Source organism: Hyla sarda, chromosome 2, assembly GCF_029499605.1.
Source record: "Hyla sarda isolate aHylSar1 chromosome 2, aHylSar1.hap1, whole genome shotgun sequence".
Classification (NCBI taxonomy): domain Eukaryota; kingdom Metazoa; phylum Chordata; class Amphibia; order Anura; family Hylidae; genus Hyla; species Hyla sarda.
This window is the reverse complement of record NC_079190.1, coordinates 194,651,080-194,676,913: the sequence shown is the minus strand read 5'-3', so window position 1 is coordinate 194,676,913 and position 25,834 is coordinate 194,651,080. Positions and strand designations below refer to the sequence as shown.

General features: G+C 42.9%; 2 protein-coding genes across 4 annotated transcripts in view; both read left to right on the top strand.

Annotated features, from left to right (window-relative positions):
- Positions 1-17,923, top strand: part of NCK2 (NCK adaptor protein 2) — a 64,494-nt gene extending 46,571 nt beyond the window's left edge. For all 3 annotated transcript variants that reach the window (XM_056556050.1, XM_056556049.1, XM_056556048.1), the window contains 2 exons: positions 4,855-5,576; positions 16,860-17,923. In XM_056556050.1, the coding sequence (XP_056412025.1) occupies positions 4,855-5,576; positions 16,860-17,054 (917 nt within the window). In that variant the 3' untranslated portion in view covers positions 17,055-17,923. The remainder of the gene's footprint in view (positions 1-4,854; positions 5,577-16,859) is intronic.
- A 3,458-nt stretch (positions 17,924-21,381) lies between these two features.
- LOC130355648 (otospiralin-like) overlaps positions 21,382-25,834 on the top strand; it is a 64,234-nt gene continuing 59,781 nt past the window's right edge. The window contains exon 1 of the mRNA XM_056556052.1: positions 21,382-21,453. Within this exon, the coding sequence (XP_056412027.1) occupies positions 21,393-21,453 (61 nt within the window). The 5' untranslated portion in view covers positions 21,382-21,392. The remainder of the gene's footprint in view (positions 21,454-25,834) is intronic.

Here is a 25,834-nt window from a genome sequence, read left to right as displayed (position 1 = left end):
TCGAATTTACTGTAAGTCCGCTCATCTTTAGCGTACAGGTACGCCCTGAGTTCTTAAGAGGTTAAGGACTCAGGGTTTTTCCATTTTTGCACTTAAGTTTTTTTCCTCCTTACATTTAAAAAATCATAACCCTTTCAATTTTTCACCTAAAATTCCATATTATGGCTTATGTTTTGCGCCACCAATTCTTCTTTGCAGTGGTATTAGTCATTTTACCAAAAAAATCTACGGCAAAATGGAAAAAAATTCATTGTGCGACAAAATTGAAGAAAAATTGCTATTTTGTATATTTGGGGGCTTCCGTTTCTACGCAGTGCATTTTTCACCTTCTCTTTATTCTGTGGGTCCATACGATTAATATGATACCCTACTTATATAGGTTTGATTTAGTCTAACTTCTGGAAAAAATCATAACTACATTCATGAAAATGAATACTTTTAAAATTGTCATCTTTTGACCCCTATAACTTTTTTTTATTTTTCCGCATACAGGATGGCTAATTTTTTGCGCTGTCATCTGAAGTTTTCAGTGGTACCAGTTTTGTATTGATCGGATGTTTTAATCGCTTTTTATTCATTTTTTCATGATATAAAATGGGATATTGGAATTTTTTTGCGCGCAGACCATTGACTGTGCGGTTTAAGTAATGATATATTTTTATAGTTCAGACATTTCTGCACGCTGCGATACCACATTTTTTTTTATTTTAAGGTTTTTTATTAAATGGGAAAAGGGGTGATCCTTACTCTTATTAGGGAAGCGGTTAAATAATCTTTATTAACTTGTTATCACACTTTTTTTTTGCAATGTTATAGCCCCCTCTAGTGGCTATAAAACTGCACACACTGATCTTCTACACAGATCACTGCCATGCATTAACATGGCAATGATCAGTGTTATCGGCGGTCAATTGCTCAAGCCTGGATTTCAATCAATCACCGATCGGACATGCCGGAGGCAGGTAACGGACCCTCCGCTCGCCTTCTAGCTGATCAGGACATGGCGATTTCACCTCGATGGTCCCGGTCAGCCTGACTGATCTGCTGGGAGTGTATGTTTGTTACTTTATACGCGGTAATCAATTTTGAACGTCTAAAGGGTTAATAGCGCGCGTCACAACGATCGGTGGCGGACACTCTTAGCCCTGCGTCCTTAAGGGATTAAGGAAAAAAAAACTGTGATTACATACATATGATCTAAACATTCAAAACTATGTGGCATTTAATTATATTCTTTCATGGTTTCACTATTGTACTAGCAATAGCCTCACTTGGCCAACCACTGCACACCTAACTATACCGTTCCTCTTTGCGTTGTGCAATCTCTTACCAATCAGACTAGTACTGGGACTGCTTTTGTTTAAAGCACATACCTGTCATTTACACACAAAAAAACTTTTTATACAATGTATAGCATTATTTATATATATATATATATATATATATATATATATATATATATATATATATATATGTATGTATGTAATATACATTAGTTATAAATGTTGTTTGGGGAAAGAATGTTGTCTTATCCCTGGTTTGTCAATCAGCCTGCTGTGTGAGCCAGGGGAATCTCAAAGAGCCTCGGTGCACAGAGCCCTGCCGATCCCACCCACACTTCCTGTATTTTGTCTCTGCACAAAATACAAAACAAGTATATTTTCAAACAAGTATACATATAATGTCATTATCTATATTTTATATAAAAAGTTTTTGCAAATAACATAGCCCATCTAACTTACAGTATCTCACGTAAGTAAGTACAACCCTCACATTTTTGTAAATATTTTATTATATCTTTTTATGTGACAACACTGAAGAAATTACACTCTGCTACAATGTAAAGTAGTGAGTGCACAGTCTGTGTAACAGTGTTTAATGTTTTGTCCCCTCAAAATAACTCAACACAGCCTTTAATGTCTAAACCTTGGCAACAAAAGTTGGTACACCCTTAAGTGGAAATTGGGCTCAATTAGCTATTTTCTCTCCCTGGTGTCATGTAACTTGTTAGTGTTACAAGACCTCAGGTGTCTTAAATTTGGTGTTATCGCACTCACACTCTAATTATGGTCACTGGAAATCCAGCATGGCACCTCATAGCAAAGAACTTTCTGTGGATCTAAAAAAAATAAAAAAAAATAAACTTGTTGCTCTACAGAAAGATGGCATATGCTATGAGAAGATTGCCGATATCCTGCATAGTGGGCAAGACCATACAGCGGTTTAACAGCAAAGGTTCAATGTAGAACAGCAGTCGCCATGATCAACTAAAGAAGTTGCGTGCACATGCTCAGCGGTATATCCAGAGGTTGTTTTTGAGGAATATATATATGAGTGCTGCCGGCATTGCTGCAGAGGTTGAAGGGGAGGGGATGTCAGCCTGTTGTTGCTCAGACCATATGCCACACGCTGCATCAGTTGGTCCCGGAAGAAAGCCCCTTCTAAAGATGAAGAACAAGAAAGCCCGAAAACAGTTTTCAGAAGACAAGACGACTAAGTACATGGATTACTGGATCCATAATTAACTTACCGTATATACTCGAGTATAGGCCGAGTTTTTCAGCACGATTTTTCGTGCTGAAAACACCCCCCTCGGCTTATACTCGAGTGAACTCCCCCACCCGCAGTGGTCTTCAACCTGCGGACCTCCAGAGGTTTCAAAACTACAACTCCCAGCAAGCCCGGGCAGCCATCGGCTGTCCGGGCTTGCTGGGAGTTGTAGTTTTGAAACCTCCGGAGGTCCGCAGGTTGAAGACCACTGCGGCCTTCAACATCATCCAGCCCCCTCTCACCCCCTTTAGTTCTGAGTACTCACCTCCGCTCGGCGCTGGTCCGGTCCTGCAGGGCTGTCCGGTGGGGAGGTGGTCCGGTGGGATAGTGGTTCCGGGCTGCTATCTTCACCGGGGAGGCCTCTTCTAAGCGCTTCGGGCCCGGCCTCAGAATAGTCACGTTGCCGTGACAACGACGCAGAGGTGCGTTCATTGCCAACGTACTACTGCGTCATTGTCAAGGCAACGCCTCTATTCCGGGCCGGAAGCGCGGAGAAGAGGCGCCCCCGGTGAAGATAGCAGCCCGGACCACCTCCTCACCGGACCACCTCCTCACCGGACAGCCCTGCAGGACCGGACCAGCGCCGAGCGGAGGTGAGTACTCAGAACTAAAGGGGGTGAGAGGGGGGCTGGATGATGTTGAAGGCCGCAGTGGTCTTCAACCTGCGGACCTCCGGAGGTTTCAAAACTACAACTCCCAGCAAGCCCGGACAGCCGATGGCTGCCCGGGCTTGCTGGGAGTTGTAGTTTTGAAACCTCTGGAGGTCCGCAGGTTGAAGACCACTGAGGGCGAATGATGAGAAGAGGATGATGAAGGGGGGGTGTGGGGATGATGAAGGGGGGTGGGGATGATGAAGGGGGGGGTGTGGGATGATAAGGGGATGATGAAGGGGGGATGTGCGGGATGATAAGGGGATGATGAAGGGGGGATGTGCGGGATGATAAGGGGATGATGAAGGGGGGATGTGCGGGATGATGACAAGGGGATGATGAAGGGGGGATGTGTGGGATGATAAGGGGATGATGAAGGGGGGATGTGTGGGATGATGACAAGGGGATGATGAAGGGGGGATGTGTGGGATGATAAGGGGATGATGAAGGGGGGATGTGTGGGATGATAAGGGGATGATGAAGGGGGGATGTGTGGGATGATGACAAGGGGATGATGATGAGGATGTTAATGACGGGTCTGGATGATGACAGGGGGGATGAGGTATTTCCCACCCTAGGCTTATACTCGAGTCAATAACTTTTCCTGGGATTTTGGGTTGAAATTAGGGGTCTCGGCTTATACTCGGGTCGGCTTATACTCGAGTATATGCGGTAATTGGTTCAGATGGTGTCAACTGTGTGTATAGCAGCAACCAGGTGAGGAGTACAAAGACAAGTGTGTCAGGTCTACAGTGAAGCATGGTGGAGGGAGTGTCATGGTCTGGCCTGCTGGCACTGAGGAGCTACAGTTCATTGAGGGAACTATGAATGCCAACATTTACTGTGACATACTGAAGCAGATCACAATCCCCTCCTTTCGCAGACAGGGCCACATAGCAGTATTCTAACATAATGGCCTCAAACACATCTTCAAGACGACCACTGCCTTGTTAAAGAAGCTGACGGTAAAGGTGATGGACTGCCAAGTATGTCTCAAGACCTAAACCATATTGAGCATCTGTGGGGCATCCATAAACGCAAGGTGGGGGAGTGCAAGGTCTCCAGTATCCACCAGCTCTGTGATTTTGTCATGGAGAAGTGGAAGAGGACTCCAGTGACAACCTGTGAAGCTCTGGTGAACGCCATACCAAGAGGCTTAAGGCAGTGCTGGAAAATAATGGTGGCCACACTTCGGGTCCAATTTGAACATTTCTACTTAGGTGTACTCACTTTTAATGCCAAGGTTTAGACATTAATAGCTGTGAGTTATTTTGAGGGAACACAGCATTAAACATGTGTTATACAGGGGTGTTATAGGATGTGATCTGCTGGATTAATTAATGATATAGAGGAAAGCATTAACAGCGCTGTTTGTTTCTATATTTTGCTGATGACACCAAGCTTTGTAGTATAGTACAATTTATGAAACATGCCCAAATGTTACAAGCTGTCTTGGACAGACTGAGTGTATGGGCATCCATTTGACAAATGAGGTTCTAAACCAGATTTCCTGCTATGGATGTTTTCTTTGAGGAGAAGACCACTATATTTATGCTATCATATCTACTTTTTTTCTTTTGTATTACATTTTATTTATGATATAATACTTGGCATTCACAAATGTGATGTTAAAAACAATTTCCTTTTTTTACAGGGCTTGGGAAGACTAAGAGGAAGACTAGCACTCGAGATGCATCACCTACTCCAAGCACTGAAGCGGAATATTCATCAAATGGTACCAATGCAGATAGGATCTATGACTTAAACGTTCCAGCATATGTAAAGTTTGCATATACTGCAGAGAGAGATGACGAACTGTCCCTTGTGAAGGGTTCGCGAGTGATTGTTATGGAAAAGTGTAGCGATGGCTGGTGGCGTGGAACACACAATGGACAGGTTGGGTGGTTCCCATCAAATTATGTAGTTGAAGAAGTTGATGAAGCGACAGCAGATTCCCCTAGTTTTCTAAGCTTAAGAAAAGGAGCATCTCTAAGCAATGGCCAGAACACTAAAATTCTCCATGTTGTTCAGACACTCTACCCATTTAGTTCGGTAACAGAAGAAGAACTGAACTTTGAGAAAGGAGAAATCATGGAAGTCATTGAAAAGCCTGAGAATGACCCTGAATGGTGGAAATGTAAAAATTCTAGTGGACAGATTGGTCTTGTTCCCAAAAACTATGTTGTCATTTTAAATGATGGTCCTTCCATAAATAGTTCTCATGTTCACCAAATAAGCTATATAGGTCCTGCGTGCACAGGGCGCTTTGTTGGGAAACAGTGGTACTATGGAGGGGTTACAAGACATCAAGCTGAATGTGCCCTGAATGAAAGAGGAATGGAGGGAGACTTTGTTATCCGAGACAGTGAGTCTTCAGTGAGTACATTTTTTCCGCCTCCATATTGCGTATTGTTTTTCCTGCACACCATGTCACATATATGAAGGTTTACACTTAATGTGCCATTTTGATTGTAATGTAGATTAAGACTATAGTTTCTTTTGATAGCATCAAGTTCCAGTAAAGTCATTTCCTCTTGTGTAAATACATTGAGACGGCTAGAATGATCCGATAATAACAAATAACTTTAGAACATACGATAACATAGTTTCATCAGTACAGGACCAAGAGCTGGATCTCATGTTTATGCCAGTGTCTTTCAGCCTTGGCATTACCATGTTGCTGACATTTGGCCACTTTGCTTTTACTTTTGAGACTTGTCAGCTTTTTCTGCAGGCAGATCAATGTGTATGGGTATAATATTCTTATGCATTTGAATTGTTTCCCAATGTGTTCTGAGAGTTTTCAATTCGGTTGTTATAGTTCTATGATTTTAACCCCTCAAGGACCAGTCCCATTTTATTTTAGCATTTTCGTTTTTTCCACCTCACCTTCTAAAAATCATAAATCTTTTATATTTCCATCCACAGACCCATATGAGGGCTTGTTTTTTGCATCACCAATTTTACTTTGTAATGACATCACTTATTTTACCATAAAATGTACGGCGCAACTAATAAAATATTATTTATGTGGGAAAATTGAAAAGAACACCCCAATTTAGCAAATTTTGAAAGGTTTTGTTTTCACGCTGTACACTTTACGGTAAAAATGACATGTTTTCTTTATTCTGTAGGTCAATACAATTAAAATGATACTCATGTTATATGCCTTTTTATAATTGTACCGCTTTAAAAAAATCTCAAATTATTTTAACAAAATTTGTATGTTTGAAATTGCCCTATTTTGACCACCTATAACTTTCTCAATTGTCCGTATACGGGGCATCATAAGGGCAAATTTTTTAAATCTGTAGTGAATGATTTAGATTTTTATTTGGGGAGGAGAGTTTTCAAATTTTTACTTTAATAGTCCCCATAGGGGACTGTTTATAGCAATCATTAGGTTGCTAATACTGTTCAGTGCTATGCATAGGGCATAGCACTGATCAGTATTATCGGCTATCTTCTGCTCTGGTCTGCTCGATCTCAGACCAGAGCAGAAGACACCTGGAGACGGACGGAGGCAGGTGAGGGGACATCTGTCTTCCATTATGTAAGATCTGATCCCCACGGCAGCACTGCAGGCGATCCGATCATCCATTTAAAGTGCCGCAGATGATGTGATCTGTATTAATCACGGCATCTGAGGGGTTAATTGTTAATGTCCGCCGTTTCTGGTAGGTCCCTGGCTGCTGATAGCATCCAGGACCTGCTGCGCATGACTCGAGCACCGGTCCGGTGCTCACGGTCATGGTGGCGCGTAAATGTACATCATGGTGCGTTAAGTACCACCGAACCATGATGTACATATCCAAAGGATAGGGGGATAAGATGTCTAGGGGTAGAGTACCTCTTTAACCCCTTCAGTGTAAATGTAAGCCTTTGTCTTGCTCCTGGTGGGATCCTTGTTGCCATCAGCATTCAGGACCCACAACTAATGCCAGACACTGCCAATCAGGCCAGTATCTTGCATGAACCCTTTAGATGCTGCGATCAAAGGTGCGGGTCCTGCTCAGCTTAGAGGTTGGACAGAGGTCTCTTAGTGTTGTCCAATTGGCCCTCCAAGGGTATGTTCACACAAATATTCCGCTGCAGCAGATTCCCATTGATTTAAATGGGAATCTGCTGCTCTATGCACATGGAGAAATTTTTATGGAAATGCCGATTCTGGCATCTGCAATAAGAAATTACATTTCTATTCTTTGTGCAAATTTTGCTCGGAAATGGGACAGCACATTTCCAAGCCATCCTAACTGAAACTTTCAAATGTGAAGAATGTCCACCTGTGTTTTCCAGGCTGACATTCTGCACATTTTCCTACCATGTGAACATACCCTAACATTGCTGGCAGCCTGAGATAATGTAGTGCCGTTAACACTGATCAATGCTGTGCTATGTGTATGCAATTGAAGGATTGCATGAAATAATCCTCTCTGGGAACTAGAAAATAGTGAATAAAATGTCAAAAAATATATGAATGTGAGTAAACCACTTCCCTAATAAAAGTTTGAATCGTCCTCTTTTCCCATTTTTCAAATAAACTAATTTAATTTAACCAAAATAAACGTAAACATATGGGTTTCTGCCACCTGTGGAAATTTCCAAACGATTAAAATTGAACATTAAAGCAGTAGTACTGTGAAAAAATTTCTCATCCAATACAGACCCATATGAGGGCTTGTTTTTTGCGCCACCAATTGTACTTGGTAATGACATCAATCATTTCACCATACACCAAGATTAGTATGTTTAAAATTGTCATCTTCTGACCCCTATAACTTTATTTTTCTGTATATTGGGCGGTATGAGGGCTCATTCTTTGCTCCGTGATCTGAAGTTTTTATCGGTACCATTTTTGTTTTGATGGGACTTTTTGATCACTTTTTATACATTTTTATTTTAGGGTATACAAAGTGACCAAAAATATGCAATTTTGGATTTTTTTTTACGTGTGCGCCATTGAATGTGCGGTTTAATTAAAGGGGTACTCTGCCCCTAGGCATCTTATCCCCTATTGAAAGGATAGGGGATAAGATGTCAGATCGCGGGGGTCCCGCCGCTGGGGACCCCCGGGATTTCGGCTGCAGCACCCACCTGTTGCGGCTTCCGGCAGCGCCAACCTGTTGCGGCTTCGCCTCTCGACCACGGTGACGGGAGATCGTGACATCACAACTCTGCCCCCATGTGATGTCACGCCCCCTCTCATAGACTTGCATTGAGGGGCGGGGCGTGACGTCACACGGGGGAGGAGTCGTTAAGTCACGATCTCCCGTCACCGTGGTCGGGAGCCGAAGCCTCCAGCTTTTCCGGAAGCCGCAACAGGTGGGTGCTGCAGTAGAGATCCTGGGGGTCCCCAGCGGCGGGACCCCCGCGATCTGACATCTTATCCCCTATCCTTTGGATAGGGGATAAGATGTCGAGGGGCGGAGTACCCCTTTAACATTATATTTTTATAGTTCGGACATTTATGCACGCGGCAATACCCTATATGTTTATTTTTGTTTACATATATTTATTTATTTTTTATGGGAAAAGGGGGTTGATTCAAACTTTTTTTTTATTACTGAAGGGTTAAAGCGCAACTGTCATATTTTGACTCCCCCAGACCACTATAATTAACGACCAAGGACGTAATTGTACATCCTGGTTTGGTGGAACTTCGCGCACCATTTACGTCCTGTGTATGACCGCGAACATCGGAGCGGTGCTCGCGTCATACACTGCAGGTTCTGGCTGCTAGCCGAAATCCGCAATCGCGCAGATGTCTGCCATTAACCCCTCAGATGCCGTGATCAGTACTGATCAGGCAATGCGCATGTTAAAATAGATGATCGGATCGCCGGCAACGCTGCCGCAGGGATCCGATCATCTGTAATGGCGGACGGAGGTCCCCTCACCTGCCTCTGTCAGTCTCCTGCATCTTCTGCTCTGGTCTGAGATCGAGCAGACCTGAGCAGAAGATCACCGATAATACTGATTAGTACCGTATAGTATATGCCGGCGTATAAGACTCCCCCCAACTTTTACACTGAAAATATAGAGCTTGAGATATACTTGCCGTATAAGACTACCCCTCCTACCGCGATGTACAGTACCTTGTAGTTCCCCCCCCCCATATTAAGTAGGCAGTATAGTTCCCCCACATTAGGTAGGCAGCATGTTCCCCCACAATAGTAGGCAGCTCCCGCACATTAGGTCAGCAGCTCCCACACATTAGGTCAGCAGTTCCCCCACATTAGGTCGGCAGCTCCCGCACATTAGGTCGGCAGCTCCCGCACATTAGGTCGGCAGCTCCCGCACATTAGGTCGGCAGCTCCCGCACATTAGGTCGGCAGTTCCCCCACATTAGGTCGGCAGCTCCCGCACATTAGGTCGGCAGCTCCCGCACATTAGGTCGGCAGCTCCCGCACATTAGGTCGGCAGCTCCCGCACATTAGGTCGGCAGCTCCCGCACATTAGGTCGGCAGCTCCCGCACATTAGGTCGGCAGCTCCCGCACATTAGGTCGGCAGCTCCCGCACATTAGGTCGGCAGCTCCCGCACATTAGGTCGGCAGCTCCCGCACATTAGGTCGGCAGCTCCCGCACATTAGGTCGGCAGCTCCCGCACATTAGGTCGGCAGCTCCCGCACATTAGGTCGGCAGCTCCCGCACATTAGGTCGGCAGCTCCCGCACATTAGGTCGGCAGCTCCCGCACATTAGGTCGGCAGCTCCCGCACATTAGGTCGGCAGCTCCCGCACATTAGGTCGGCAGCTCCCGCACATTAGGTCGGCAGCTCCCGCACATTAGGTCGGCAGCTCCCGCACATTAGGTCGGCAGCTCCCGCACATTAGGTCGGCAGCTCCCGCACATTAGGTCGGCAGCTCCCGCACATTAGGTCGGCAGCTCCCGCACATTAGGTCGGCAGCTCCCGCACATTAGGTCGGCAGCTCCCCCCCCGCACATTAGGTCGGCAGCTCCCCCCCCCCACAATAGTAGGCAGCTCCCCCCCCCCACAATAGTAGGCAGCTCCCCCCCCCCACAATAGTAGGCAGCTCCCCCCCCCCCACAATAGTAGGCAGCTCCCCCCCCCCCCCCCACACAATAGTAGGCAGCTCCCCTCCCCCACCCACAATAGTAGGCAGCTCCCCTCCCCCCCCCCCCCACAATAGTAGGCAGCTCCCCTCCCCCCCCCCCCACAATAGTAGGCAGCTCCCCTCCCCCCCAAAATAGTAGGCAGTCTCCCCCCCTCCCCCAAAATAGTAGGCAGTCTCCCCCCCCCCCCCCCACAATAGTAGGCAGTCTCCCCCCCCCCCCCCCACAATAGTAGGCAGCTCCCCTCCCCCACAATAGTAGGCAGCTCCCCCCCACAGACATACAACTTCCAGCCATATAGAGTGTATGGCTGGAGGCTGTATGTCTGTGTACTGCCCCCCACAGTGTTCCGGTCACCTCCTCCAGTCTGGGGTCACAATCTACTGCTATGGCCAATGGACCATAGCAGCAGTCCCGGGACCGGAGGAGCGTTGATCGGAACACTGTAAATGACGCGCCGCCGGTCACTCACCAGGCCCCGGCCGGCGCTCGTCCTCCTGTGCCTCTATGGTTGTACGCACGGGACGTCCCTGACATCCTGTGCGTACAACCATAGAGCAATGGAGAAGCGCAGGAGGACTGGAGGAGGACGCGCGGTGGCCGGGGAATGGTTAGTGACCCGCTGACATCCTTATGTCCCGAAAAGATTTTTCGGGACACACGGATGTCCGGCATAGGAATACTTACGATTATCTGCCCGGGCCGGTTCTTGTGTGCTGCTGCAGGCGGGGGCTGGCCAGAGCATGTAAAAACGAATTCATGTATACTAAAAACCAGGGTGCCTCCAGCTGTTGTGAAACTACAACTACCAGCATGCCCGGACAGCCTTTGCTGGTCCGGGCATGCTGGGAGTTGTAGTTTCACAACAGCTGGAGGCACCCTGGTTTTTAAGTATACAGTTATTAGTTTGTACATGCTCTGGCCGGCCCCCGCCTGCAGCAGCACACAAGAGCCGGCCCGGGCAGATAATCGTAAGTATTCCTGTGCCGGACCCCAATACCCGGCGTATAAGACGAGCCCCGACTTTTCAGAAGAAAATTCGGGGTTAAAAAGTCATCTTATACGCCGGGATATACAGTACTATGCATAGCACTGAACAGTATTAGCAGTCAAATGATTGCTATAGATAGTCATGAACATATTTGGTATCACCGCGTGCGTAAATGTCCGAACTATCAAAATATAATGTTAATGATCCCGTACGGTGAACGGTGTAAACGTAAATAATAAAAAAAATCCAAAAATGCTGCTTTTTTTTTGTCATATTTTATTCCAAAAATTTTTCATAAAAAATTATCTCAAAGTTTTATATATGCAAATGCCCTCATACCGCCCTATATACGAAAAATGAAAAAGTTATAGATGGTCAAAATAGGAAAATTTTAGATTACTGATTTTGTACAAAAAGTTTTTTAGATTTTTTTCTTTTTTTTTTACGGTACAAAAATATAAAAGCTTCTAGCCATGGGTATCATTTTAATCGTATTGACCCACAGAATAAATAACACGTCATTTTTACCGCAAATTGTACAGTGTGAAAACAAAACCCTCCAAAATGTGCAAAATTGTGGTTTTAATTAAAATTTCCTCCCTAGAAAAACGTTTTTTTTTTTTTTTTTTTGGGTTCGCCGTACATTTTATGGTAAAATGAGGTTTCATTAGAAAGTACAATTGTTCACGCAAAAAACAAGCCCTTATATGGGTCTGTAGATGGAAATATAAAAGAGTTATGAATTTTAGAAGGCAAGGAGGAAAAAACGAAAAATGCAAAAATAAAATTGGCCTGGTCCTTAAGGGGTTAAGCTGCATATTGCAAGTAAAGTTGCTTTGCTGTATGACATAACTGTAAATGGGGATATGTGGGCATCTGTGTAGGAAATAATTTTTTTTTTTTTTTTAACTGTTAAGACGTACTTAGAGAATAATAAACCTTCACAAGGAGGATAGGTTATAAAGTGCAGATCTCCTTGTAGAGCAAATGGAGCAATTAAATTATATAATGAGGCTACTTCTACAACCGTCAAGACAGACTACATGTGGCAAAAGCCCCATCCCACAACAACACAATTAATAGCAAATCATTTCAAATAGGGAAATCAAGAGATGTCAACTTCAGATGTCGCTGCTTTGGCTGTTTCTCATCTCTCCAGACCAAATGTTATCAAGCTTCTGCGGACTTTTCCTAGACATGAACAATAGTTTGTAGAAAGGCCACTTATTATTTGTGATGGATATTCTACGTAAGATAGATCTGTGGACTTCCAGGTCATAATCAAGGCTATATCAAATGTATATAGTTTTGGTTTAAAGGGGTACTCCGGCGCTAAGACATCTTGTCCCCTATCCAAAGGATAGGGGTAAGATGTCTGATCGCAGGGGACCCCTGTGATCTTGCACGCAGCACCCTGTTATAATCAGTCCTCGGAACATGTTCGCTTAGGCTTGCATTGAGGGGGTGGAGTGTGAAGTCACACGTGGGCGGGGCCGGGATGTCACAATGCTCCGGCCCCCGTGATCGACAGTAATCAGACCCGGAGCGAACAACGGGACCCCCGCGAATCAGGCATCTTATCCCCTATCCTTTTGGATAGGGGATAAGATGTCTTAGCGCCGGAGTACCCCTTTAACTACTTAACTGCAGTTGGCAGGAAGTCAGCTGACCCAGTACAGACCACTTCCTCTGACACATTGGCCCTGATTTACTATTGTAAAACCCGACATGTTTTGTTGGGTTGTGCGCCAGATTCTTGGCGCATTGTGACAGAACCCGAAATAGAATCGTGGTTACCAGGAAGTGGGCGTGGTTACCAAAATGTGGGCGTGTCTTTGACCTTTTCACAAAAAAACAACATATTTACTAAGGTTTCCACAGAAAATGTGGTGGATTTGAGCTGAGGAAAACCCCACAGATCAGAACATGTGTAAAAAAAGCAAAATGTAGGGAAATCTTAGTAAATACAGTGGAAAAAAAATTGTAGGGAATTAAACCCCACAAAGAAAACTCCACTCCTCTCTTAGTATATCAGGGCCATCAAGTTTCTGTGAGTCAGGCTAGTAATCACATGACCCAGTTACAGTACTAAACTGTATGGATGCATCTGTGCTATAATTAACAGATGGTGCTATAGGACTTGTGATGGCGAGAGTACACAATATGGGCAACAAAACAAAAAACTCGGAGTGCTAATTTATGCTTTTGCATTGCCATATCCTGATCTCTATAACGTTTTACATTTTTCTGTATTCTGTTATTTTTGGGTAGCTTGCCCTTCTTGTTGCTTTTTTATTCTACATTTTCCACAGGTAGAGATTCCAACTATGTCAAGTTTTGACTTTGAAAAATGGGAAGAGGGGGGTGTTCTGGTGACAAGTCTGGTTTTATTAGCATATTTGACATGGCAGCAACAGAGGCCTAGAGAAGGGCTAACTGCAGGAACTAACTGCAACCAATCAGCACCCAGTGATTGCATCATGGGGGTGTCAATTTGGACTCAGAGAGGTTTAGCATCTGTTGACTAACCACCTAAATATTGTGGCTGCTTATAAATGCAATACTAAGTGACCAGCATCAGGGTGATCTGCACCTACCATAGATGGAGCCGGCACAGATCCGGAGTCCACCCCGTATTCCCAAACCATCACAAAATGTTAAGAGGATCTAAATGTACAGCAGAATATGATAATGTGCCTGTTTTACTACACACTCACAAAACCCCTCAAAAGTAGCAGTGACCAAACAATGTATTGGCTGTCCTTCATTCCAAAGCAACCGCTTACAAAGGCGATTATAACATCAATCACTCTTCAGGGAAGGCAAGATTTTGGTATGTGAGAGTTCCTTCCCATTTATCCAGAAGATGTATTTGTGAGGTCAGACACCTGATGTTTGTCAAGAGAGCCTGGCTCACAATCTCCTTTCTATTTTTCATTCAAAAGATGTTCAATGGGGTCAAGGTCAGGTTCCTGATAAGTTCTGAGAAACCTGCAAGTACAATCCAGTACACAGAAATAACTAATAGTAATCTATAACTGATTACCAAGGGATATAGTGGCTAGCACGCACAAATAACCGCTCAGATAACTCACACAGTAAGCTTGTAGATCAAAAAGATCAGAGGAGGTAGAGTTAGGTAGTTTCACGTTGAGTAGAGCAGCAATCCTATAGCAAAGGCAGCAGATCAGCAATCATATGGCTGGTAGCAGAGGCTAAGGATAAGTATCATGAAGAAAAACGTATCCCCTATCCCAAGGATAGGGGATAAGTTTTAGTTTACGGGTGCTCCCTGTGATCTCCACTTTGGAGCCCTGGCTCTCCAGCACAAGAGCGTGATACGACCCCCACCTGATGTGGAGGCCACCACGCCCCCTCCATAAAGCTCTATGGGATAGCCCAAGATTGACAAATGGCTCTCCCATAGAGCTTTATGGAGGAGGCGTGGCGGCCTCCGTTTCGGGCAGGGGTCGTGACGCGCTCCTGTGCTGGAGAACGGGGCTCCAAACAGGAGATCACGGGGGGGCCCCAGCATTCGGACCCCCCATGATCTAAAACTTCATGGTACTTATCCTTTAATACACTGCAATGAGTGTGTGGTCATAGCCCTGCCCCTACTTTCTGTTTTTCCTCTCTGTGTCTCTGCTACCAGAAACGCAGTGAGAATAAAGGGGTACTCCGGGGAACACAACTTATCCTCTTTCTACATGATCGGGAATAAGTGTCTGATCGTGGGGTACCCGACCTCTGAGACCCCCTTACCACCTCAGAGACGCACAGAGGTGATGGCTTCCTCAGCCAATCATTGGATAAAACGGGACGATGCCTCAGCCAGTGATTAGCTGAGCAGGCAGTCAAATGAACACCTCGCCTTGGGGTGGGGGCCAGAGCACTGAGGGAAGAAGCTGCTGAATGGTTACCCCTACACTTCAATTCCCTGGTTGGACTTGATGGACGTATGTCTTTTTTCAACCATACTAACTATGTAACTATGTAAGTTCAGCTCTAGAGCTGGGCCCCATACAAGAGACTGCTGGCACCCCCCTCAACCAGACATTTATTTCCCCTGTGGATAGGGGGTAGGTTGTGTTCCCTGGAGTACTCTCTTTAACAGGCAGGGAACTTTCAGTGGAAGGGAGACACATAGTGGCTGATACCTATAATGGCAGACACCATATACACTGTTAAACTGGCATAGGTTGTAAGAAAAGTTATAAATCATTTACAGCAATGTTTCTCAAGCGCGGTCCTCAAGCACCCCCAACAGGTCATGTTTTCTGGATTTCCTTAGTCTTTCACAGGGGATATAATTCTGGTCAGTGCATCAGGCATCACCACAGTTACATCACCTGTGAAAGACTAAGGAAATCCTGAAAACATGACCTGTTGGGGGAACTTGAGGACCGCGCTTGAGAAACACTGATTTAGGGGATGGTTACTAATGGTACCCTATATTTTAGAGGGGTGGTTGGGAGCTTAGCATATAGGATGTTCTGGTAAAGCAGTGTCTGGTGCAAGGTGGAAGTAAAATTCTGCTACATGGATGAACATTAGTATAAAAATGCTCAGGCTTACTGTGACGTGTATAATGCTGTGACTGGCTCGGTCGCCTAAAAAGTTCACACACTTCCTGTAAAGAATTACAATATATGCTTGCCTAGATTGAAAAGTAGGAAATGTTGGCACCATAAGCTATAGGTTTGTGATTTGATCAGATCTTTGTATAGTTCACAGCGTCTTACATTTAAAAAATAAATAAATAAATAAAGCAAGTGTCAATGTCGTTTCAGAAAACTTTTAGCATGTCAAAAGTTTTAATTTCTGAGCGCCTGGGAACGGAGACTCCCACTGATCACTATAAGCGCAGGGGGAAAAGCTCAGCTAAGTACTGTCCTTCCCTGCTGTTTTGGCACTCACCTAACATGGGTCCATAGACTTTTTGTGGAGCCCATTTTCAGCAGCACAGACAGTGTAGAGTGCTTTTCCCTGCTCGCTGTAGTGATTGGTGGGGGTCTCACCACCCAGACCCCTACTGATGAAAACTTCTGACAAGTCATGTTTTCATTTTTCCATACCATTTAACAGGCAGTGAAGGTCAGTGATAGAAAAGATAAGTTCACAACGCTCACCAGATCTTGCTGTTTAACAGCTAAGGAATGCAAGTTGTTTGATAGAACACATCCTTTATACTCATATGTTACATTTTATCATGTTCCTAGTAGAACTTGGTAAGTGCTGGGTCCTTAAATTTTCTATATGTACCCTACCTCCATGTGTATCACTGCCTACAGAGTGCTGACAACCTATATATACTGTGAGGGTCAGTGATGATCTGGGTAATATTGTACTGGAGGGTGACAGAGAGGAAAGTAAGGTTTTTATTTTTTGTTTAGCCAGTCTGCCCTTTTTTAAATATATATACAGTAAAACCTCTCCAAAAGCCCATAAATGTATATAGTTTCTCTGGACAGCCTGTTAACGGTTTAATCGTCTAATAGATCTGTCACACACATTTCCTGTTATATGCTCATGAACACATGATGATCTACATAAGGATGTGAAATATCATGTTTTTCTTTCTTTCTGTGTTCCAGCCCAGTGATTTTTCCATATCACTAAAGGCATCAGGAAAAAACAAACACTTCAAAGTGCAGCTGGTGGACAGTGTGTATTGTATTGGACAGAGGAGGTTTAAGAGCATGGATGAACTGGTGGAACATTACAAAAAAGCACCCATCTTCACTAGTGAACATGGAGAAAAGTTATACTTGGTACGAGCACTACAATGACATTGGACTGATCTGCGGCCTCAATCTTCAAGCCTTAGTTCCGAAAAATGACTTCCATGGAACAGAGCCATCATCACACAGGAAGCAGTCTTAACAATACGGGCTCCTCTGATACCACAAACACTTTGACAGAGTACTTTTATTTTTTTTTATTTGTGTGTTTGTTTTGTCTTCTTTTGTTTTGTAAGTCATCTTGCCCTCAGGTTAAAGACCTCACGTAAGTGACCATTGTAAGCACTCACTGTCATGCCTTGGTTGAAAGTCTCCTATTCTGCACATGTTTACAGTTCATAGCTAGGTATGGCTAGCAAGAGGAATAGGGGGCAACTTGAAACAGTGTTAAGATACGCTCATTTTTTTTTATCATATAAAAACAAAAAATCTTTATTGAAAGACATTAGGCACAATGAAATGCACTGAAGCTGCAGCAAATAGTAATAATAATGTAGACTTGCTGTATCGGTTGTGGCTGTGAAACATGTAGCCTTGTTGCTTACCAGGTAGTTTATTGAAACAGCTCCTAGGCTCTAGAAACACTCTTTACACTGTACAGTGCTCTGCCACTACAATACAATACCTCCTCACCTCTCTGCAGAGTACACAAAGTATTGTGGCAGTGTCTCTCAGAATACCCTGGTAACCATGATTGTAGTAAATAGTGTATTTGATATGTAATTACTGCAAAATAATAGAAAGTCCGTAAGCAAATTATTTAATTCAAGATTCTACATGAAAATAACCAAATGTGCCATCCTCATTTTTTCTATGCCCCATCCCCTGCCTGTTATAAATATACAAATAAGTATTTAATTATGAAAGTAAAATGTATGTGTAGCTGTCAATGCTAATACAGACAAATAAAATTTTGTTTTTTTTGAAACTTTTGCAGTGGTTGTTTTAATCTTCTACACACAAAATCTGCCTATGGATTACTTTACTTTATAAATAATAAATTGTATCTGTTAATAAGGATTGTATCTTTTAATAAGGTTGTGGTATATGCAATGCTCCTTACATGTGTGTGTGTGTGTGAGTGTATATAATATATAGTGTGTTTACAGTCATGGCCATAAATGTTGGCACCCCTGAAATTTTTCTAGAAAATGAAGTACTTCTCGCAGAAAAAGATTGCAGTAACACATGTTTTGCTATACACATGTGTATTCCCGTTGTGTGTATTGGAACTAAACCAAAAAAGGGAGGAAAAAAGCAAATTGGACACACCAAGCTCCAAAAATGGGCTGGACAAAATTATTGGCACCCTCAACTTAATATTTGGTTGAACACCCTTTGGACAAAATAACTGAAATCAGTCACTTCCTATAACCATCAATAAGCTTCTTACACCTCTCAGACGGAATGCTGGACCACTTTTCCTTTGCAAACTGCTCCAGGTCTCTCTTATCAGAAGGGCGCCTTTTCCCAACAGCAATTTTAAGACCTCTCCACAGGTGTTCAATGGGATTTAGATCTGGACTTATTGCTGGTCACTTCAGAACTCTCCAGCACTTTGTTGCCATCCATTTCTGGGTGCTTTTTGGCGTATGTTTGGGGTCATTGACCGGACGCAAATCCAGCTTTCGGACACTGGGCTGTACAGAGCAACCCATTCAAGGCACCCAGTACCAGAGGCAGCAAATCAACCCCAAAACATCATTTAACCTCCACCATATTTCACTTTAGGTACTGTGTTCTTTTCTTTGTAGGCCTCATCCTGTTTTCGGTAAACAGTAGAATGATGTGCTTTACCAAAAAGCTCTATCTTGGTTTCATCTGTCCACAAGACGTTTTCCCATAAGGATTTTGGGTTACTCAAGTTATTTTTGGCAAGATGTAGTCTTGCTTTTTTATGTCTCTGTGTCAGCAGTGGGGTCCTCCTGGGTCTCCTGCCATAGCATTTCATTTCAATGTCAAGGGGTAGTTCGCGCTGACACTGATGCTCCCTGAGCCTGCAGAACAGCTTGAATATCTTTTGGAACTTGTTTGGGGCTGCTTATCCACCACCCAGACCATACTGCATTCACACCTTTCATCAAATTTACTCTTCTGTCCACGCCCAGGGAGATTAGCTACAGTGCAATGGGTTGCAAACTTAATTATGTTGCACACTGTGGACAAAGGCAAATCTAGATCTCTGGAGATGGACTTGTAACGTTGAGATTAGCAATATTTTTCCACAATTTTGGTTCTCAAGTCCTCAGACAGTTCTCTTCTCTGTCTGTTGCCCATGCTTAGTTTGGCACACACAGACACACAATGCAAAGACTATGTGAACTTCTCTCCTTTTTATCTGCTTTTAGGTGTGATTGTTTTTTTTATATTGCCCACACCTATTACTTGCGCCAGGTGAGTTTATAGGAGCATCACATGCTTGAAACAATCTTATTTTTCCACAATTTTGAAAGGGTGCCAATCGTAGTGTGTGTAGGGATCATGCTAAAAAAGAAACGTGCAACGTAATATGTATTATACAATGAAAAGAAAAACTGAATTGTATTTATTTTTTTGTGACAGTGACAATGTATTCGGCTGTCTGGCATACAGTTTCATAAACATAGGGAGATGGTCCCAGATGTACACAAGTCTTAATGCTTAGATGTTAAATTACATATGTGACCATGGACTGTGGTCCACAATAGGCAAGTCAATCTGAAAATTACAAATCCAGAACTAGGGCTGGGCGGTATACCGGTTCATAACTGATACCAGTTTTTTTTTCCCCACGGTATGGATTTTTGCCCATACCGCTATACCGGTCGGGCCCCTCCCCCACCCTCCGAATTAATTTTAGAGCCCAGCCAGCGGAGCCTTCACCTTTACCGGACCATGAGCAGGGGGTCCGTAGCAAGTAACAAGCATGTGCCCGGCTTCCAGTCATGCCCGTACACTCTGGAAACTATATCTATGGTTCTGGAGTATTGACAGTCCTCCAGAACCATAGAGGCAGTTTCCAGAGTATACGGGCATGACAGGAAGCCGGGCACACGCTTGTTACTCGGTGCGTGATGAGCAGAGAATCCTGTAACCGGCGCCCCTCTCCGTGTAACTTGCTCCCTCCCCGTGTAACGCGCTCCTTCCCTGGCGGTATACTAGAATTCTCCCTCCCTCCATGAAAAGCAGCTGCCGGCCGACATCAGCCGCTGAGACCCGTGAGGAGGCAGGGTGAGTGCGGGAGAGTCGAGGATGATGTGTAGCTAGCACCGGGGGAGGGGGTTGGGGGGGGTGTGTAGGAGAGCGGTAATACCGTTATACCGCCATAATTTAAAAAAAATAGTGATATTAATTTTAGGTCATACCGCCCAGCACTATCCAGAACAGTGTCCTGAGTTCATCAATGCGTTCACCTGGAAACTGATGTGAAAAGTGATTGCACAAAAATTTGTTTGTCCGAACCTACACAAAAACATTTGATGAATTCCCCACATAGGGGGAGATACTGAAAAACGACAGTCAATTCTGTTCCAGCAATACTATTCACATTTTCAAAGGTCTCTTGTGCTGCTTTGAAAATATCAAAATATGTGAAAGTTCATTATGGTGCCACTTTTTTTTTTGAAGCCATATTGGATTTGCCAATTTTTTGTGCCAAATTTTACATCCCAGAAAATTTGAGCGGAAACATCTCACGAAATATTCCATGGTTACTAGTGCCCAGACAAGCGACAACTGTATAAATAAAACATTTCTGCGCTTAAATGTGAGTGCAGGTGCAGTGACCAAAAAAAAAAGTTAAAAAATATATATATATTTTTTAAATAACATTTTTCAATATATATTTTTTTTTTAATAATTACTTAACACCTTTTCCCAAAAAATAACTATAAAACTGCAACCATTTCTGTAATTTCTACACTATCAAAAAGCTGGTGTGAAATTTTTGATGTAAACTCTCTAAACCCCTTTGAAAATATCACGTAAAGCAGACAATATATATGGACAGTGTAAACCGCAGCTACTTTTCACGCCAAAATTTTGGCGCAAATTTTATTTTTTGGGGCACAAAATTTTTTGAGAATCTCCCCCATAGTGTGTATAAATATATATTATAAAATTGTATTTTGTGTAGAATGATGTGCACATGTACAATGTCCTCTTTTTTTTTTTTTTTTTTGCAGTTCAGATTCCTAGGTCGCATTTTAACATTGACTTGTAAGATGTTACTCTGACCATACAAATCTCACAAAGCCACGTTACATAGTAAATAGTTAGATGGCTTAGTTGTGTCCCTGCTCAAGGTGGGTGTGTATTATATGGTTTAACAAAGCAGCTAAACATCCTACTACAGTATATAATACTGGGCATGTGTATTCTCTTGTATGAAGAAACCAGAGCAGAGATATGAGTCCTTCCAAAGTGCTGCTGTTGACCATCATTTGCCTGGTCTACCTGGCTACATTCAGTAAGTACATACTATGAATTGTTTTTATACTGTAGTATTTCTTTATTTCACCAGAATTTTACTTTAAACATTGGTTAGAAACTAAATTATATCAACATAACAGGTGAGCCTTATGTTAACATAACAGGTTGGCATTATATCAACATAACAGGTGGGCATTATATCAACATAAGAGGTTGGCATTATATGAACATAACAGGTGAGCCTTATGTTAACATAACAGGTTGGCATTATATGAACATAACAGGTGAGCCTTATGTTAACATAACAGGTTGGCATTATATAAACATAACAGGTGGGCATTATATCAACATAACAGGTGGGCCTTATGTTAACGTAACAGGTTGGCATTATATAAACATAACAGGTGGGCATTATATCAACATAACAGGTGGGCCTTATGTTAACATAACAGGTGGGCATTATATAAACATAACAGGTGGGCATTATATAAACATAACAGGTGGGCATTATATAAACATAACAGGTGGGCATTATATAAACATAACAGGTGGGCATTATATCAACATAACAGGTGGGCATTATATAAACAACAGGTGGGCCTTATGTTAACGTAACAGGTTGGCATTATATAAACATAACAGGTGGGCATTATATCAACATAACAGGTGGGCCTTATGTTAACATAACAGGTTGGCATTATATAAACATAACAGGTGGGCATTATATAAACATAACAGGTGGGCATTATATCAACATAACAGGTGGGCATTATATAAACATAACAGGTGGGCATTATATAAACATAACAGGTGGGCATTATATCAACATAACAGGTGGGCCTTATGTTAACGTAACAGGTTGGCATTATATAAACAGGTGGGCATTTGAAATTAGATCCTTTTTTTTGTGTTTTTCTGCCATGCACCCGCGATCATAACTGCATCCAGGACCTCAGAAACAACCTGCTTTCATTTTTGCCTTTGTTTTATGCCTTTAAAAACAAGCCTTTGTCTCATTGAGGGTAAAGCATAAGCCAAACTGTCCTGCATGACCAAAGCATAGCCTAATTTTTATAATTTGTCACAATGGAGGAAAAATAGCCACTCGTAAAAATATAGGATACCAGGAATTACTTAGGCTTGTTTTTACCTGGTGAATGTGGAACTTGTCCTCTAAAACAGCTGCATCCACAGCTTGCTTGCTTGTAACTAGCTCCTCACCTATAGTATTTCAAAAGTTTTAACCTCTGGACATTAGTTGTTCCATTCACAGATATTAAACGTGGGGGGGGGGGGTCTCATTTTATCTCTGATAAGCTGCTGCTGTCTGCTCACACTGCCAGGATTGCTGGTGGACAGGCTGGAGTCAGAGGCAGGTCATTTTGCTTTGTCATACCATTCCTAAGCTAAAACACTATGGCCTACATTTATCATTGTAGGTGTAAGTGAAGCATTTTTTTTACACAATTTTTTTTACACAACTCAAAATCAGCAGAAATGTGTAAACAAAAAGGCGCAAAAAAACCCTGCTTGCTCCTTTGTTTTGCCCCTTTTTAGACACAAAAAAACAGTCTAAGGGTGCGTTCCCACAGGGCGTATACGCAGCGTATTTCACGCTTCGCAAAATTTACAGCAGCAGCGGGAAATACGCTACGTATTCCTTGCTCACTATACACACAGGGCTTTCCGGCGGCAGCTCTATGCGTGTAGTGAGTTTTGGAGGCGGAGACGCGCATCACAGTCACACCGGCACACGGCTCCGCCTCCAAAACTCACTGCACACATATGGCTGCCTCCGGAAAGGTCTGTGTGTATAGTGAGCAAGGAATACGCAGCGTATTTCCCGCTGATGCCGTAAATTTTGCGCAGCGTGAAATACGTTGCGTATACGCCCTGTGGGAACGCACCCTAAAGACAATGATAAATGTGGGCCTATGCCGGCAGCTGTCAGACATGACTATGCTGAAGATCCTGTGCAGGGAGCTCCGGACAGGGAATGACGTTACCACTAAGTCTAAGGCTGGGATCACACTGTGTAAAATTTGGGGTCTATTTTAATTTAGGTGGCGCTTTTCCAGGAAAATTTGGCTGCGGAAATGTTTTTGCAACAGGTTTACATTGTGTAAACGTAATCTAAAGCAGAGCTGCTGGACTGGAACCATGAATCAGCTGTCAAAAATAGCAGAAATAAGAACAGATATCTACAGAACCAGGAAAGTTTGCTTGATAAAGTCAGTTGCAAACTTGTTTATGATGGCATGCGCATGCTTTTTTTCACTAAAATAGTTGCTGTGAGCTCTGCTGCCATGTCTGATTTCATGCCTATTGACAAGGGGATAACACTAAATTGGCAATTTATTCAATGCATTACCCAGAGGAATTACACAATAACTACACTTTATAAATCTACAGAATATTAATATAGGTTTATTGATAGTTTTTCTTGGTTTATTGATTGTTTATTGATTTACTTTAATTTTTTTTATCTTAATCATAAAATGTTAACTCACAACAAGTATTGTACACATGTATTTTGTTGTATTCTAGCTCACTTGCATCTATGCATTTTGAATCCTTAACCCCTTAAGGACTCAGCCCATTTTGGCCTTAAGGACTCAGACAATTACATTTTTACGTTTTCATTTTTTCCTCCTCGCCTTCTAAAAATCATAACTCTTTTATATTTTCATCCACAGACTAGTATGAGGGCTTGTTTTTTGCGCGACAAGTTGTCCTTTGTAATTACATCACTCATTATATCATAAAATGTATGGCGCAACCAAAAAACACTATTTTTGTGGGGAAATTAAAACGAAAAACGCAATTTTGCTAATTTTGGAAGGTTTTGTTTTCACGCCGTACAATTTATGGTAAAAATGACATGTGTTCTTTATTCTGAGGGTCAATACGATTAAAATGATACCCATTATTATATACTTTTATATTATTGTTGCGCTTAAAAAAAATCACAAACTTTTTAACCAAATTAGTACGTTTATAATCCCTTTATTTTGATGATCTCTAACTTTTTTATTTTTCCGTATAAGTGGCGGTATGGGGGCTCATTTTTTGCGCCATGATCTGTACTTTTTTTTGATACCACATTTGCATATAAAAAACTTTTAATACATTTTTTATAATTTTTTTTTAAATAAAATGTATTAAAAAAGTAGGAATTTTGGACTTTTTTTTATTTTTTTTCGTTCACGCCGTTCACCGTACGGGATCATTAACATTTTATTTTAATAGTTCGGACATTTACGCACGCGGCGATACCAAATATGTCTATAAAAAATGTTTTTTACGCTTTTTGGGGGTAAAATAGGAAAAAACGGACGTTTTACTTTTTTATTGGGGGAGGGGATTTTTCAAATTTTTTTTACTTTTACATTTTTTTACATTTTTTTTTACACTTGAATAGTCCCCATAGGGGACTATTCATAGCAATACCATGATTGCTAATACTGATCTGTTCTATGTATAGGACATAGAACAGATCAGTGTTTTCGGTGATCTTCTGCTCTGGTCTGCTCGATCACAGACCAGAGCAGGAGACGCCGGGAGCCGCACGGAGGAAGGAGAGGGGACCTCCGTGCGGCGTTATGAATGATCGGATCCCCGCAGCAGTGCTGCGGGCGATCCGATCGTTCATTTAAATCGCGAACTGCCACAGATGGCGGGATCTGTATTGATCCCGGCACCTGAGGGGTTAATGGCGGACGCCCGCGAGATCGCGGGCGTCGGCCATTGCCGGCGGGTCCCTGGCTGCGATCAGCAGCCGGGATCAGCCGCGCATGACACGGGCATCGCTCCGATGCCCGCGGTTATGCTTAGGACGTAAATGTACGTCCTGGTGCGTTAAGTACCACCTCACCAGGACGTACATTTACGTCCTGCGTCCTTAAGGGGTTAAAGTCATCAGAGTCATGTGATTCCCAGTTTGACAACCAACAAATTACATGTTAAACTGTGTAGACTGGATAAAAACACAAAGGTCTGGAATGGCTCACAGTTCAACCCCAAAAATAGCTCTGGGCTGAGCTAGCCAGAGGATGAAACTTTACTTGTGGTGCTAAAAATAGAAAGGATATAAAAAAAATGATATAAATCTTAAATAGTTAAATTATTAGCTTGTACATGTATCCATTTTTGACTATGAGCACCAGTACTTTCTATATTTTATCCTGTGTAGACAGGATGTTGGTGTCTCCCATCTGGCTGACTTCCTGTGAGCTTTAAAATATATAATGACCTATAAGATTCCAAATTATATCTGGATATCACCAGCGCTGGAATGGATTGAATGGAGTATATATCTCTAGCTGCAGCAAAACCAAATCAGCACACGTCCCCGTATGTTGTGCAAGAAGTGGAGATACAAAATATTAGTGGTATGTGCTGCTGGAGAGGGTGTGTTG